The 16,610-nt window shown below is 45.6% G+C and overlaps 3 protein-coding genes across 4 annotated transcripts; 1 reads left to right on the forward strand and 2 right to left on the reverse strand.

The window, feature by feature from the left end:
* Nucleotides 1–87: 87 nt before the first annotated feature.
* Nucleotides 88–6,312, reverse strand: LOC131132474 (cholesterol 24-hydroxylase-like). Its single transcript, XM_058078166.1, has 15 exons — nucleotides 6,129–6,312; nucleotides 5,984–6,061; nucleotides 5,840–5,921; nucleotides 5,266–5,339; nucleotides 5,107–5,193; nucleotides 3,666–3,804; nucleotides 3,484–3,591; nucleotides 2,586–2,748; nucleotides 2,452–2,517; nucleotides 2,303–2,375; nucleotides 2,155–2,239; nucleotides 1,792–1,902; nucleotides 1,642–1,730; nucleotides 1,171–1,237; nucleotides 88–1,099 (listed from the first exon to the last, which is right to left on the reverse strand). The coding sequence occupies exons 1-15, from the start codon at nucleotides 6,263–6,265 to the stop codon at nucleotides 950–952; spliced, it is 1,509 nt and encodes a 502-aa protein (XP_057934149.1). The 5' UTR covers nucleotides 6,266–6,312; the 3' UTR covers nucleotides 88–949.
* A 1,208-nt stretch (nucleotides 6,313–7,520) lies between these two features.
* LOC131132466 (cholesterol 24-hydroxylase-like) lies at nucleotides 7,521–12,759 on the forward strand. 2 transcript variants are annotated; one of them, XR_009130369.1, is made up of 15 exons: nucleotides 7,521–7,774; nucleotides 7,837–7,914; nucleotides 7,999–8,080; nucleotides 8,448–8,521; nucleotides 8,599–8,685; nucleotides 9,206–9,344; nucleotides 9,420–9,523; nucleotides 9,630–9,799; nucleotides 9,868–9,933; nucleotides 10,010–10,082; nucleotides 10,146–10,230; nucleotides 10,326–10,436; nucleotides 10,503–10,586; nucleotides 11,793–11,859; nucleotides 11,931–12,013. XR_009130369.1 is itself a non-coding variant. In XM_058078110.1 (15 exons), exons 1-15 carry the CDS (start codon nucleotides 7,638–7,640, stop codon nucleotides 12,078–12,080), a joined length of 1,512 nt encoding a protein of 503 aa, XP_057934093.1. In that variant the 5' UTR covers nucleotides 7,526–7,637; the 3' UTR covers nucleotides 12,081–12,759. The 2 variants fall into 2 exon arrangements, 1 of the variants encoding a protein (XP_057934093.1); XM_058078110.1 differs by having other exon boundaries at nucleotides 7,526–7,774; nucleotides 10,498–10,586; nucleotides 11,931–12,759.
* Nucleotides 12,760–13,487: 728 nt separating this feature from the next.
* On the reverse strand, nucleotides 13,488–16,567 carry ccdc25 (coiled-coil domain containing 25). Its single transcript, XM_058078212.1, has 9 exons — nucleotides 16,260–16,567; nucleotides 16,134–16,181; nucleotides 16,008–16,047; nucleotides 15,814–15,865; nucleotides 15,643–15,718; nucleotides 15,106–15,209; nucleotides 14,827–15,029; nucleotides 14,491–14,536; nucleotides 13,488–14,410 (listed from the first exon to the last, which is right to left on the reverse strand). Exons 1-9 carry the CDS (start codon nucleotides 16,288–16,290, stop codon nucleotides 14,381–14,383), a joined length of 630 nt encoding a protein of 209 aa, XP_057934195.1. The 5' UTR covers nucleotides 16,291–16,567; the 3' UTR covers nucleotides 13,488–14,380.
* Nucleotides 16,568–16,610: the final 43 nt, after the last annotated feature.

A 16,610-nucleotide genomic window follows, 5' to 3' on the forward strand; every position in this document is an offset into this window, starting at 1 on the left:
TCTGAACGCGGCCAAGGAGCTTTGGACCGAGACGGCCAATCAGCACCGGGAGGGAGGGGCGGCAGGTGGGTAGGAGCAAGTCCCGCGAGATTTGGTGTCTTAAAAGCATATGATTGACAAGTGTACATATAACACGGCCGAGCAGCACTTTGCACTGTAAAAACATACACGATGATAAAAGAAATTGTAATAGTACGACTTTAAAGTGTATACTATTTTATTACAAAGCCAGATGACTTTGATCCATTGAGTCTCTGTTACGATCAATCTGTTCAAATAGTCTTACTTAGTCTTACTCTTCCTGTGTCATTGGAGGAGACACAATATTAGGTTTTGCATCGCCTTTGTAACTACTTCATTGTGATATTCTCATGTTGTCTTTCTGTCCAAGGACTCATGGACTCATAGCTTCATGGGAATAAACACGAACATGAGGATAATAAAGGCCAAAAGTAAATATGTTATTTTATGCAAATAAGACAGTAAGTACATGATGTGTTATTCCTAGTAATGCTAATTGAATTAGGGAGAGACGTCACACATATTGCTGATAATGTGACATAGAATAACCTCTATACTTATTTGTTACAATATATAACACCTTTATTAGTACTTTTAGAGTCCTTATTATGAAAGTAGCGGACAGTTGATGCAGTTGCAGCGCCCCCTTGAGTGCAGTAGCAGAAGCAGGTGGAGCAACAAAATGGGGGGGACTCAAATATGAGACAAAAAAATCGATTTAATTCTTTAGATGTATTATTTAAAGGATTGTTACAGGCAAACAACTCCTCCAATGTAAATCACATGACTATATTGTTTTCTATATTCTCTTGACTCTTTAAATTCTAATCCGACTATGCTAATTGCAACCACCCTCCCCAATAGCGTAATCTGGAATAAATCATTAATTTCCTTGCATCTTCCTTGGTCTCCCCGCCTCCTGCTGGATTCACGCTCTGTCCTTCCTGTGTCTGATGGAGCACACCACCCCGCCCTTGGGCCTCAGGGTGCCCACGTCCAGGATGTCAAAGCTCTGGTCGGGCGTCAGGGTGAAGTCAAACCTCTGCAGGATCTTGGCCATCACCACTTTGGCCTCCATCTGCCCACAGCAACAAGTCACAGGTTACGTCACTGCATCCCTGCTTCTCCTTACTTTGGGGTTTTGGTCACCTCAGCCAGGTTCTTTCCGATGCAGGATCGCGGGCCCAGGGAGAAGGGGAAGTAGCAGTAATAAGGCCTGACAAAAGAAAATACCAAAACATATCATGCATAGGAAGGTCTATTTTTAATAAGGAAAAATGTTGAAATATTACAAAAATGAAGTCATAATTAGGATTTAAAAGTTGTCATTTCAGAGGAAAACTGTCATAATATTATAATTGCTTTTGTCTATTGTAGCTCTAATTAAAACCCCATTAAGATCCAAATGTGCTAAAGGTACGGTCTAGCCTTTTCTACACTACCCTTAGCATTTGGATCAGGTCTGGATTAAGACCAATAAAGTATTTTTTCTAAAAGGTCATCAAATAGTACTATTATGAGGCAACATTGGACTTTCCTCACTAGAGTCATGTGGTGGTAAAAGGAGATAGGACATGATCTGAGTTCCATCCTATGAGTTTATTCATCTAGGTGACTTACTTGGGAGCATCGGGGTGAAAGCGCTCGGGGTTAAATTCCAGCGGGTCCTTGAAGAACTTGGCCATTCTGCCGCATATGTAGGAGCTGAACTGAACAACAAACGGTTAGTTCTTCCAAAACTCTTGTGTGTTCGTGTCAGTCATGGCTTACAACGACGCCGGCGCCTGCTGGTACGTGGACGCCATCGATGATGACGTCGTTGGGGAGATGGCGGACTGTGCCTGGAGCTGTTGGGTACAACCTTAAAGTCTCTTTAAGAACCTTCAGGGGACAAAGAACGTGTTGGGATGTCAACTGGAAGGCAGCATGACGGTTTGACTTCTATGGTGGTTACTTGTGAGGTCGCATTATTTGGCCAGTCATTCCCACAAATGACTCCCGGATGCCTCGTGTGGCCAAAAGAGGAACTCCAAGCCAAATGTACCATACCCAATGCCACCAGCTTGTTGAGAAAGACGAGTGGCCTAAGGTCCTTATTTACTCATTTGAACATTTGAGTGAAAGAAGGCGTACCTGCGAAAGGTAAACTAGCTTGCCCAGATCGTCGTAGCCGATGTCACGTTTCATCCCAATGACGTCGTCCACCTCCTTCTTGGCTCTGGCAGACAAAACGCAATGTCCAAGACGTTTTTCTCTTGTCCTCTTGTGTTTGTCTTCTCACTTGTCCAGGATGTCAGGATGTCTAGCGAGCTCCATGATGCAGAAAGCCAGCTGGTTGGCCGTGGTTTCCTGTCCTGGAAGGTGACAAAGGGATTCATACGGGATGCATGCGGGCCGAGACACAAGAACCATGAAGAAAAAAAGTCTCACCGGCGATGAAGAAGGTGACAAAATTGTCCAGCATGACCTCTTGGTCCTCTTTGGTCATGCTTTCCTCTGAAATGAAGACATAAGAGTGGAGTGTCTGTGCTTTTCATTCTGGTTCATGCACTTTATGGACCCACCTTTGCTGGCCGCCTTGATGATTTGCGTGAGGATGTCTTTGGGCACGTCGGCGCCGCTCTCGATGGCCACCTTCCTGTTGTGGATCCACTGGGCGCCGGTGGAGCGCAGCAGCTTGGCCGCCTCCCTCACCTCCTTGACAAAGGCCCAGTTCTTGGGGTACAGCTGGAACATTTCAAGGTCAAAACACTTGAAGTAGTTCAAGTTCATGACTGCTGTTGAAAAGACTTGGTTATACAAGCCGTGTCTGTGTAGCCACACTTGGTACGTACACACGACCACAGATAATAATAATAATAATAGAATAATAGAGTCAAACAATGAGAGGACTGGTCATGTGTGTGTAGTATTATAATATCACTTTTGGTCCTGTTAGTGAAATACTTCTGTTTGTGTGATGTATTTCATGTTGTCATTCCATGTACATAAGTAAGTGTGTCCATGACAGAAGGACAGAATGTTGTCCATGGAGGAGCCGCCTTTTGCTCAAAGCCTACTGGAGTAGGCTCCTTCATACCTACTGCTAACAGACAGTCCACAAAGTGGATGGAGCACTGAAGTGTTTGCTCATCACATGTCAAGCAGAAGGGGGCAAGGGGGACAAAGATGAGGTGTTCAGGGTCCACCCGGCCGGTCGGTAGGAGGCCTTGGGAAAGACCCAACTGGATGTCCGAAACACGTGGCTGCATGGCCAGCAACATGACCATGAAGTCCATGATTGATAGGTGTCGCAGTGCCCCCGGTGGGGCTCATCGTGGGGGTCTATTAGAGCGACACTTTGCCTGGTGCCTCACCTCGGAGGAGCTGTTTGTCTTGGCTGCCCAACCAGGACCATAAACCCCTGGGCTCATCGGGACCCCACTTACTTGAATGTCCTGTTTTAGAAGAGTTGTGTCGTACCTGAAAGAAGATGGAGCGCATGCTGATCAGCGTCCCTTTCAGACACGTCTCGATGGCCTTGGGGAAGAACGACGTGTTCTTCTGCTCAAAATCCATGTTGAAGGCAACCTGATCATCGGCAGACAGAAACATCTTTCACTTCATCAGATTGATTGCAAAAAGGTGCCGGGCGAGCCAGCTACCTTGGCGATGACGTCTAAGGTGACGGAGTTCATCATCGGCAGCAAGGCGGCCTCCCCTTTTCTGTCAGCGATATCTGACAGTTTGGTGCTCAGCACCTCTGCTCGCTCGTTGAACGTCCCCATCATGCTGCACAGATACCTGCACACACATGCACACACATGCACGCTGGAAATATTGTATGGGGATGAAACCCTGAGCAGAAGCCCAGCTAGGGCGGCCATCTGTCCCCGGGGGTTGAGATGGAAAACTAGAGCAGCGGGTTAGAGAGTAGATCAAGCCAGAAAACAGGAGTCTTCATCTCCATCCAAGGAACATGGAGGAGCGTCTCAGTTCTAGCTGTACCACCCGTGTCAGTGGAGGGCCCAGACACATGACATTGCCAGGCATCCATTTCCTGACGGCTGATGGTCTGTGGGTTGTTGCCGTCCACGCTCTCCTTCCGGGATCCCCGCAGGAAGTAGTCGGCAGCAGCGCTATGAGCTGTGAGCGCCATGTGGAAACGGGAGCTAACACCAATAGCATCATTCACCGGCAGGATGGCGCACCTCCACCTCCCTTTCATGGAGATTCCATGGCCTGCCCACGCTCATGATCTTTCTTCCTGTTTGTTTATGTCGTTATACTTTTACCATTCATATTCTTTCCAATTCACACAGTAAGTATGAGTATTTGATGTGTACAATACATTTCACATCTCTTGCCTCCCCCTTCCCTGAGCCTATGATAATATCTTCTATTGATTCTATTTATACTGTATGATCTATGCCGTGTATCAACTCATATAAACAGGTGCTCCAAAAGCCTTCAAACGTTTCTTCACACGTTTCTTCACACGTTTCTTCACACGTTTCTTCACACGTTCCTCAGCATCTGGCAGAATTTGCTGTTCTTGATACTCGTCTTATTTGGGAGCTAAAGGGCAGGTCCGGATCCAAGACGCCACCAAGGTTTCTGAGTACTGTGGAAGGTGGGGTGCAAGCCCTTCCCGGCCAGTATCAGTAGGGGGCCGTGGACCACGGACTATGATTTCACTTTGAACTGAGTTCAAACGTTTGAGCTCATCCAGATCTCGACGTGTCGAAGACATGCCTGGAGTTTGGACAGCTGATTGGCTTGGTGAGGGTTCATGGATAAATGGATAAAGAGGCACGCAAAGCCCTTCGTGGAGTCTTTTCTAAGGAGATTGCCTCGGGACCAGATACAGTACAGGTCCCAGCACAGAACCCTGTTGGACGCCATGATGGAAACAAACGAATTAAGGAGGAGAGATGCTTGGCGTCGCTATGGGCTTTCTTCGCCATATCTCCAATACCGCCATCCTCCATTTGCACCCACATGGTCAGGGGGGCCGCCCTATTGGTGTAGCCACATGGTCGGGGGGGCCGCCCTATTAGTGTAGCCACATCTCAAGATCAATGCTAAGCGCTGCAAAGAACTCACAGGCTGCTGAAGGGGGGGTCTATGATGCGTCGTTGTTTATACCACAGTTTGTCGTCTCTGACCGGTACCAGCCCATTGCCTACGAACCTGCGAGTACAACGCCAGGAAAAGATGATTGTCTTCCTCTTGTTATCTTCTCAACGTGTATGAGCAGCTGACCTTTGACCAAACAGGCTGAACATTCGTCCGTAGAGGAAGTGGTCTTTTGGATACTTCGGGGACATCAGGATTTCCTGGAAAAGAAAAGTCAATCAGAGGGAAAAGGGAAAATAAAGGACAACACAAAATGACACAAACCAACCAACCTGACTGGAAGCCACTACATGAGTTCCTCGTTGGTTCTTTGTTGCTTCCTCAGTAACTACTGTCTTTTTGCAGAACGTCAGACCAAATAAAGTATATCTTTGTATTAGCATGATAGCATAGCACGGGGTTTGCGCTACATGTAATGGATTGTGGCGGGGCGGCCATTACGGCGAAAGGTAACTACAAGGGTAGTGTTGGTCGCATGTCACCGACATGTCACCGACATGTCACTTCCTAGATGTCACATGACAGCAATCAGCTGACATGAAGTCAAAGAGAACAGATGGTGGAGAACAAATGTTGGGCAAATTTCCCCCCAAAAGTGCAATTCCCCTTTAAGGGTTTTCCTTTAAGGGCAGGATAGTCGCTAGACCTGCTTTCAAGGTAAACTTAGTACTGCTGTACAAGCTTCTAGTACAAACGTTACCTTGGTGGCCTCCGGGCTGGTGGTGTACACACGTACATGGTGCAACATGTTGATCCTGTACACGGATCCATAAGCTTCTGTCCTGCAAGTCATGAGATGGAACACATTGGGAAGTTTATGGATAAATATATCCCAAGTGCTTACCATTCCAGAAACAGGTCGTGCGCATTTCCATCCTTTGCGATGATCCTGGACAAAGCCGGGACATGTCCGAAGAAAAAACTACAGAAACCAGAAAACCAGTAAAGGTGAGGTGAGGTGAGGCGAGGTGAGGTAAATAAAGGTTTACCTTTCCCGCGGTGGTCCAGGTATGTGGTCATACTTCATGTGTACATATTTAAGGTAGACACAGAAGCCCAGCAAGGCCACCAGCAGGACCACCAGCAGGACGGCCAAGGCATGAAGTGCCAGGAAGAAAAGAGACATTTTTCATGGACTAAAGTCCTCCTGAAGTTGAGTTCGTCTGGCGTCCTGCCGTGTTGAAGAATAAAGTGAAAAAAGGTGGGGAGAGGGGGGCGTAACTCCCTGCTGGGTGTTACAGTAAAATGTGTACACCTGGTACACAAATTACCACCTTTTTACGGTTTCAAGGTAAACTACGACACGAAAGAGTCGCCGTTTGAAAAATGAGTATGAGTAGGAGGGGAGGCGGACGTAGTACTACGTGGAAATACTTTGTCATGGCCCACGTCATTCCTCGCAGTCAGAGCTGGACTTGTGGACTTATGTGTGCTGGAGCCTATCCCAGCTGTCTTGGGGAGAGGCGGGGTTCATCCTGGACTGGTGACCAGCCAATCACAGGGCACATATAGACATTAGCAATGAAGCTAGCAGGTTTTGGGGGGAAAAACTAATTGAAAAACTCTCTTTTTGTCATAATAATAATAGTAATAATAATAATAATGATGATGTCAGTAACACTTCACAATAAGGTACATGTAATTACAGTAGCTAATGAGGAAGGAACCTACTACGGACCGCTACCCCAACCACTGCTCCTTAGTGCCTCACCAACTTTACTGATGAGCTTTTATGTACTTTATTGTACTTTATGTAAAGTGAGCCCACTATGTCTTGTTCCCAAAACACCAGTTGTGTGTCAGTTGTTTCGTGAACATAAACGCATCGTGTCCAGCTTCATGGTAGTGATGACTGCGATGATCTCCCTGGACTTGAGGTGGTCCCACATGGACACAATAAAAAGGTGCGAGTTCTTGCTGGCTGAGGAACCGCTAACAAGTATATAACAATGCAGTGTGTTCTTTGCACCTCCATCACAGTTTGGTTTTCTCTCTGCCGCCAAACCGGACAAGAGCAGACTGCGAGGGGCAACCGTGTCCTACAATGGGGCAAGCACCTGCTGTAATTACAGATAGCGACCACCGAGTGACGCTGTTTCTTTGTGTGTATTTTTCTTGTTGCGTTCAACTAATATTTACTATACTTTCAAAGTACTTACAAATAGAGAAAACATTTTTAACTGAGCCTCAGTGACAGTGTCGATTTGTAAAATGACGTATTTTCTTGTGAAAAAATAAATATATATATACACACACACCAATAAGACATTTCCATTGCGGAAGTACAAGCTGAATTACGGTAATGACGCAAGGTACGTGCTTTTGTTGACGTTTGCAATAACAAGCACTTTAAATTCACCCTTGGTCCAAATGTTGGAAGTGGGTGTGCACATTTGACTGGAACACCCAGCAGGACGCTGTGGCCCCGCCCCTTCCTCTTCTCAACACGGCAGGACGCCAGACGAACTCAACTTCAGGAGGACTTTAGTCCATGAAAAATGTCTCTTTTCTTCCTGGCACTTCATGCCTTGGCCGTCCTGCTGGTGGTCCTGCTGGTGGCCTTGCTGGGCTTCTGTGTCTACCTTAAATATGTACACATGAAGTATGACCACATACCTGGACCACCGCGGGAAAGGTAAACCTTTATTTACCTCACCTCGCCTCACCTCACCTCACCTGGTTTTCTGGTTTCTGTAGTTTTTTCTTCGGACATTCCTCGACTATGTTGAGGACGATGGAAAAGGGGAGAAACTTGCACGACCTGCTTCTGGAATGGTAAGCACTTGTGATATATGCATATGAATATACATATACATATATTGATCCTACAGGCCTGCGTGTCCTATGTTGTGATGGTAGGGCAGAAGCTTATGGATCCGTGTACAGGATCAACGCCTTGCACTACGTACTTGTGTGCACCACCAGTCCCGAGGCCACCAAGGTAACGGTAGAAGTTCATGTCCACTGTCGCTACGTCACGCCTTCACTGGATGGTGTTCATCCATGATGGTGCTTTTGTGGTTGAAAAGAAGCGTGAAGATGAGGCGGCTCGGGCACCTGATTCGGGAAGACCCTGGGAGTGGCTCAGGGTCCGCTGGGAGGAGCTGGACCAAGCAGCCAGGGAGAGGGCAGCTGCCCCCCGAGCCGACCTGAAGTGGTCATATTTTTCCCAGTTTCATCAATTAGACGCCATTTCCTCATAATGGCTTCTTATTTCCACGATCTGGTCTCAGCTCTCCTATTCAAGCGGCCATGCGAGGAAATAAGAGTTGCTTTTTAAATGTCATGACATGAATACATATTTGCAGGAAGTCCTGATGTCCCCAAAGTATCCCAAAGACCTCTACCTCCACAAACGACTCTTCAGCCTGTTTGGTCAAAGGTCAGCTGGTGCACATTGAGAAGATAAGAAGAGGAAGACAATAAACGACAGCTTCCCTTCCTGGTGTCCTCGTGCAGGTTCTTGGGCAACGGGCTGGTGACAGCCAGGGACCATGACCAGTGGTATAAACAACGACGCATCATGGACCCCGCCTTCAGCAGCCTGTGAGTTCTTGCAGCGCTTATCAGACTATTCCTAACGTGATTGATGGCTTATTCCTAACGTGATTGATGGCTGCAATGCCGATAAGGAAGTGTGCCGCCCTCTTAAGCCTGAGGCCAAAGACTTTGTGGAGTTGCTGGAAGTTTTCATTGCTGCTAAATGTTCCAGGAGCTCCACAGGCACGGACGCTTTAGACCTTGGTCTGATGACGCCAGGTTGCACGATATAGCACCCTGCCTGCTCCTGCTCTCAGAACCAGCTTTTATCTCCAAGATCTGCCACAAGCGCTCTTGTGGCGTCAGACGGCTTCCAGTCCAGTCTGCACTTTTTTTAAGCTTTTTAGCGAGTGATTCTGGTGGCTCGGCCATTTTAGATCTTTGAGAGGCGACTGCTGCGTTTGATGCGGTGGACCATACAATTCTTTTATCTGGCTTGGAAAAGTGGGGGGAGGAGGGGCTGTCCTGATGTGGTTTACCTGTCTGCCTTACTGTGGGACTTGGGGGATCGTGTGTGTGTGTGCAGGTATCTGCGCAGTCTGATGGGGACGTTCAACGAGCGAGCAGAGGTGCTGACCTCCAAACTGTCGGAGGTGGCAGACAGAAGAGCAGAGGCCAACATGCTGCAAGTCGTCAACCGCGTCACCTTAGACGTCATCACCAAGGTAGCTAGCTAGCTCACCCAGCAGCCTTTTCCATTTCATCTGATGAAGCCAAAGATCTTTATGTCTGCTGATCAGGTCGCCTTTGGTGTGGATCTGGAGCTCCTGGAGAACACTTCACTCTTTCCCAAGGCCATCGAGGCGTGTCTTCGAGGGATGATGCACAATGTGCGCAATGCCGCCTTCCAGGTACGCTTAGTGTTGACTTTTGGCTTCTGGTTTCTGGTCCCCGAGTCTAAAAAGGCAGAGATGCCATTTACACTTTTGCATATTAAACGACGATGAAACCTTCCAGCTGTACCCCAAGAACTGGGCCTTTGTCAAGGAGGTGAGGGAAGCGTGCAAGCTGCTGCGCTCCACCGGCGCCCAGTGGATCCACAACAGGAAGGTGGCCATCAAGAGCGGCGCCGACGTGCCCAAAGACATCCTCACGCAAATCATCAAGGCGGCCAGCAAAGGTGGGTCCATAAAGTGCATGAACCAGAATGAAAAGCACAGACACTCCACTCTTATGTCTTCATTTCAGAGGAAAGCATGACCAAAGAGGACCAAGAGGTCATGCTGGACAATTTTGTCACCTTCTTCATCGCAGGTGAGACTTTTATTCCTCATGGTTCTTGTGGCTCGGCCCGCATGCATCCCGTATGAATCCCTTTGTCACCTTCCAGGACAGGAAACCACGGCCAACCAGCTGGCTTTCTGCATCATGGAGCTCGCTAGACATCCTGACATCCTGGACAAGTGAGAAGACAAACACAAGAGGACAAGAGAAAAACGTCTTGGACATTGTGTTTTGTCTGCCAGAGCCAAGAAGGAGGTGGACGACGTCATTGGGATGAAACGTGACATCAGCTACGACGATCTGGGCAAGCTAGTTTACCTTTCGCAGGTACGCCTTTTTTCACTCACAAGTAACCACCATAGAAGTCAAACCGTCATGCTGCCTTCCAGTTGACATCCCAACACGTTCTTTGTCCACTGAAGGTTCTTAAAGAGACTTTAAGGTTGTACCCAACAGCTCCAGGAACGTCCCGTGATCTCCCCAACGACATCATCATCGATGGCGTCCACGTACCAGCAGGCGCCGCTATCATCGTAAGCCATGACTGACACGAACACACAAGAGTTTTGGAAGAACTAACCGTTTGTTGTTCAGTTCAGCTCCTACATGTGCGGCAGAATGGCCAAGTTCTTCAAGGACCCGCTGGAATTTAACCCCGAGCGCTTTCACCCCGATGCTCCCAAGTAAGTCACCTAGATCAGGGGTCGGCAACCTTTACTATCAAAAGAGCCATTTTACCCCCTCGCTCACTGAAGAAAAATAGAATGGAGCCGTGAAACATAATTTAACAGCAGAATATAGGGGCTGCATAGCGGTCGAGTGATTAGCGCGCAGACCTCACAGCTAGGAGACCCGAGTTCAATCCCACCCTCGGCTATCTCTGTGTGGAGTTTGCATGTTCTCCCCGTGCAAGAAATGTGTAGCAACATGCTCACATCCAGAGCAAATTGCGAGTCTCCCAAGATTTTGATTGACTGCCAGATTTGGAGGGAATTTTGGGGTATCAAAGTAGTTCAGAGGAGAAAAAGCGGAGTTGATCAAGTACTCTTGCTAGTATACGGTCTCACAGAAAGTCCCATTTTTTTCAAAAGTAATTACAAAGATGCATATTTTCCTCATTTGGGTGTTAAAACAAATATTTGAGCATTGCAAAGGGAGCCACAACAAAGAGGCTGAAGAGCCACGTGCGGCTCTGGAGCCGTAGGTTGCTGACCCCTGACCTAGATGAATAAACTCATAGGATGGAACTCAGATCATGTCCTATCTCCTTTTACCACCACATGCTTGGCATAGTCCCACAGTACTATCTCCATGATCACATGACTACAAGGCAGCTTTGTCTTCTACTTTGACAACATGGACTTTGTCCTCAAAAGTGATTGTAATGCTGCCCTTCTAGAAATAATATCTATTACTTTTGTGGTAAAAACATTTGTTCTCCCAATAAATAGAAGACTTTCTTTTTTTCTAATATTGTAAGAAGAGTGCCTTTACTATCATATTTTCTTGGATAAAGGCAATTGTAATATTACAATTCTTTCCTCATAAAAGTTGCCATATCATAAATAATTAGCCGTATAATTATTATATAATTAAATAAAATATAGTAATATAATTAAATAATTAGAATTATGTATAATAATATATATATATATATATATATATATATATATATATATATATATATATATATATATATATATATATATATATATACACACACACACACACACATAAATAAATAAATAATATATAAATAATTATAATTATGATAGAATTAAATAATTAGCCGTTTCCCCGTCACAACTTATTCCTGGAATTCCCGGACACCTTTTGTCACAAAGAAAAAGTGCTTGACTTTCTTTAAGGTGTATGATTTCTTTTGCCAGGCCTTATTACTGCTACTTCCCCTTCTCCCTGGGCCCCCGCTCCTGCCTGGGAATGAACTTTGCTCAGGTGATGACCCCCCCAAAGTAAGGAGAAGCAGGGATGCAGTGACGTAACCTGTGACTTGTTGCTGTGGGCAGATGGAGGCCAAAGTGGTGATGGCCAAGATCCTGCAGAGGTTTGACTTCACCCTGACGCCCGACCAGAGCTTTGACATCCTGGACGTGGGCACCCTGAGGCCCAAGGGCGGGGTGGTGTGCTCCATCAGACACAGGAAGGACAGAGCATGATTACCGCCTCTTTCTATGCAAAGGAGGCAAACATCGATGAGTTGCCACTATCGGTGGGGGTGGTGGGATTACAATCAGAATCAGCCTATTCTTTTTTAATTTCACTTTCACTGTCGGCTTACATCAAATGGAAAACTCTGAGGTTTAAATGCCACTGTATATCAACATAATGTATAAGCCTGCAGGTCATCTGGTGGCATCTACTTTACTTCAGAAATAAGTTATTTTTATCAAAACGCCACTCACGACGAGCTTGTCGACCCCTCACAGGAGGTCCTGATAAATCATGATATAACAGTAGACAACCGGTGATGGCGTTACTAACGCCGTTACTCTTTCAGCAACGGCTAATCTGACTCATTACTTTTACTGTCAGCATAACGCCGTTACGGCACGCAAGGGAGGGGCGGGATAACCACATAAGCGATGAGGATTGGCTCGGGTTTTAGTCAAATTGCGTCTTCAGCCAATCAGAGCACGTGAGTGGGCGGGTGTTTAGCGCCCGTCCAAACAGCGTTTGCCAAATGGAAAGTACAGACACTACTTTAACCTCGTTGATGTCAAAGGTGAAATGTATATTATGTCCCCGAAAAAAAAACTTTGTCCACGTCTTCTGTGAGTAAACAATGGTACCCGTCTTTTTGTGTTGTCGTGTTCAATAAACGGAGCCTTCACGTCCTCTCAGGTTCCTGAGTTTTTGTCCCCAAGAGCGACGCTATTCGCCCTCCACCCGTATACTACTGTATTACCGTAACTCTACTAATACTTCCGCAATGGGAATGTCGTCTCGCTATACAGTACAGTACAGTTAGACGTTTTATTTTACAAGAAACATTTTTACAACTGATGGAATCAGTGAGCTTCTGTAAAAAGGTTTCGTGTAAGTCTACGGTAGTTGAAGATGAACGTCAAGGAAAATACACAGAAAGCAACAGCGCCACTCAGTGGTCACCATCAGTAATTACAACAAGCGCGAGTTTCATTCCAAGATACTGTATTCATACTGGGAAATGGAGGTGCTCAAATGGGGGTACTTGGGATAAAAATAAAAGAAGTTTACAGAGAGCATATTTATTCTCCAAACATCCTGAAAAATGAAAGGACGCCGGGGTCACTTCCAATATGTATTTGTACAGTATTTCCTAGACATATTTCAAGAAAAACGGATGTTTAAATCAACTTCACTTTTCTACTCATTTTAGTTTGGAAATGTCTGAAATATTTCAACTTTCTTCATCATTTTGGAACGTGTTCTTTTGGTACTATGTATTGACCTTGTTCCCATATTCTAATGTTTTCCTCAACCCTATTGTCCAAAAATGACAACTTCCTTCTGTTTCTCGTATTTTGACATAAAAAAAACAAACATTGAACTAAAGTACAAACTTATTATTGTAAAAGTACAACTTTCTTTCACGTGAGAAGATTTTATTGTCAAAAGTTCAATTTCTGCTGTTTTTACATTTCATATTCTAACTATTTCTAACCTAATTTTCCTGAAATTAAAATTGTAGTTTTTTTTAAGTCATTTTCCCTTGAATATTTCAATGTTATGCTACTAAAATGTTATTTTTGCTCATTATGTTATTCTTGACAAGTTTGAAATTTTACTCCCTTGATTCCAACTTATTTCCTCATAGTATTTTATGCTTGTAAAAGTACTGCTCATTTTCCATTTTTGCAGTTAAACATGTATAGATTACGTGGGCAGACGCCAAAAAGCCAAGAAGGAGCCAGCCACCATCCCGGTGTAAATGCTAGTCAAAGATGAAATAAAGCCAAAGGGCCACACTGGATTTATGACCTATTTCATCAAAACCATATGGGATGGCAGTACGACAGCATGACGTTGTGTTGCGTTATGTCACGATAATCATTTTGTCTTCCATTGCAGGCAGCTATGCAAACTGAGAGACGTGAGAAGAAGCGCGAGTGCGATATTCAAGTCAACAAAACAAACAAACATGGCTGTTTGTGTACATGCAAAGCACCTTGAGGAGCAGCTGTGTGTGACATCATTCATCATCAGCCTTCCGTCCTCCTAAAATCATCCTCGGCTCGTCCCGGGGACCGTGAACGTCCTTCGAGTTTGGTCTGCAAGCGGCACCTGATCCAGTCATCATCTGGAGGAGGCAGCATGTGGGTGGGGGTGTCGGGTGGGGGTCCGTGGAGTCCCGCTTCTGCCTGTTCTGCCTGTCGCTGACCTTCTCACTGCTCCGTTGTTTTTTCATCTCAGTGTCAATGCTATGCTGTTCTTAGCGAGCTGAGCATCTCGGTGGTGGAGCGGCGTGGGGGACGGCTCACATGAAGTCGTCCGAGTCGTAGCCATCCTGGCCAGGGGAAGATTTTGGAACATGAACTCCGCAAACGTCCCAACACGCCAAGATGTGCGTGAACGAGGATCGCTTACCTCGTTGGTCTGCATCTTTTCACTCTTCATCAGTGACGTGTAGTTCCTGATGACCAAACAGCACAGCTTTCATTTCACCAACATTTATTGGATGAAGGAATGCTGCTGTGTGGGGAGATGCTTTCGTTTTTTGAAATTAAAAATAATTGATACATTTATTTTTATGTATAGTTCACATTCTACATATTCGTTCAAAACTGCTATATGGTCATATGGATTAATATCAAATATTAAAACTGAAATGAAACCATGAAAAATACTAAAGAACAAATCATATGACAATATACTGTATTTCTCATCACCAACCACAGCAGCATCCACAGCACCATGACTCACTTGAGCTCCTCCATCTCCTTCTTCTTCTTCTGCTCCTCCTTCTCACGTCTCTTCTGCTCCTGCAGCAGAGCTTTCTTTTCGTTCCTCTCCTCTCTGTCTCGTGACTCCTTCTCGGCCGCCAGGTCCGGGTAGCGCTCGTCTTTGGTTTTCTCCAGACGGTTCACAATCTCATTGACCTTCTTCTCCACCGCCACGGTCTTCACCTGCGCACAAAGACGGAGACGCCGGGGCAGCGCTCAGGCCTGAGGATTCCAGCGGGACGTGTTCTGACTTTCCTACCTCCTTCTGTCGATGGAAGCCAATCTGTCCGACATCCATGTCTCCCGTTTTCTTCAGGTTGGCCCACGGCGTGTAAACCACGTTGATGTTGTTCATCTTGCAGCCTGATGACCACAGCACAAATACATCCTCACTGTCGTCCAACTTTCGTCCAACGCAGCACGTCTTTGAACACATCAGTGGCGTCCGGGGGCCATCTAGGGCCCGCGGCACATTCCAAAAATACAATTGACAAACACAACTAAAAGAACAACAGAAAAAATGGAACAGCGCAACCGTTTTACAGAACTGGACAGAAGCGGTACTGCAGCACCACTTTCTATGCTCCCCAATCAAATGGTTCCCTCAAACGAAGTTCATTATGGGAACAATGTTTGTTTTTTTGCATTGCAAACATTGACACATGTTTCTGAGGAATAAAGTTGGAGTGCTAATTTGCTGTGTGGTGAGTTTAATGTGGCCTGTTCAGGATGGGAAACAATGCTCCTCATCCCGGGAGCTGATATATTCTCCCTATTGTGTAATTGTGATTTGTACCTTGAATGCTGTTGTTCTTCACCAGCTGCGCGCAGTCTACCAACACTTCTGGGGGGATATTGTCTATGGTGTGGCCCTGACAACAGACACATGGGTCACTTATCACTGTTGTGAGCTGACAAATGTGTTTACTTACAAGAAATAAACGCTAACTCCTGAGTGTTTGTTTACCTTTGGCAAGCGGAGATAAACGTGAGCTGAAGACAGTTTGTCCACATGGAACCTGAATCATATCAGATAAAGGCATATTTGGATTTCTATGTCTACAGACTGTATATTTTGCATATATATACACAAATATAGTACAGGTAAAACCGTGTCTTATATACCACGATAAAGAGAATAATGCTCAGTTTTGAACTCACCAGATGTCTTCAGGCCAGCCATACTTGATGAGATCTTCATCTGTTTGCAGCGCAGATGAGCAAGTTCAGTTTCAACGGGTAAGCAAAAGTAAACATTTGCGTGTCGTGTGGGTCGTCTTATCTTACTTTCATACTTGTCTTTGCCCATGTAAATAGTGTAAGGGGGTTCCACCACTGAAACAAGACAACACTCCTAAGCACCAACATGGACGCTAACAAGACAGTACTAGCTAGCAATGTTCACAAACTTACCGGAACTTGTGAAGTAAAACACCATTTTCATCCAGATTAAAAAAACAACAACAAAATAACAAGAACGAACGTCTATCTTCAGCAAGTAAAGACCTTAGTTCATACAGCTTCGCCTATTTTTATTCTGCTGTCACTTCTGGCGTGGGGTGAGAAATTTACCCCGGAAAATGTTATCAGCTCGCGAAGACACCGGATGAACTAGTCTACTTTTCTCCAAAATAAAAGTACACAGAACGCTCTTTGTTCACTATTTATATTTGAGGCTAATAATATGTTACCGATGTCTGCTGCAATTAATAGCATATTTCATACTAAACTTTTTAATCGCACCAATTTCCGTCGACTCTTGTT

This window comes from Doryrhamphus excisus, chromosome 1, assembly GCF_030265055.1.
Source record: "Doryrhamphus excisus isolate RoL2022-K1 chromosome 1, RoL_Dexc_1.0, whole genome shotgun sequence".
NCBI lineage: Eukaryota > Metazoa > Chordata > Actinopteri > Syngnathiformes > Syngnathidae > Doryrhamphus > Doryrhamphus excisus.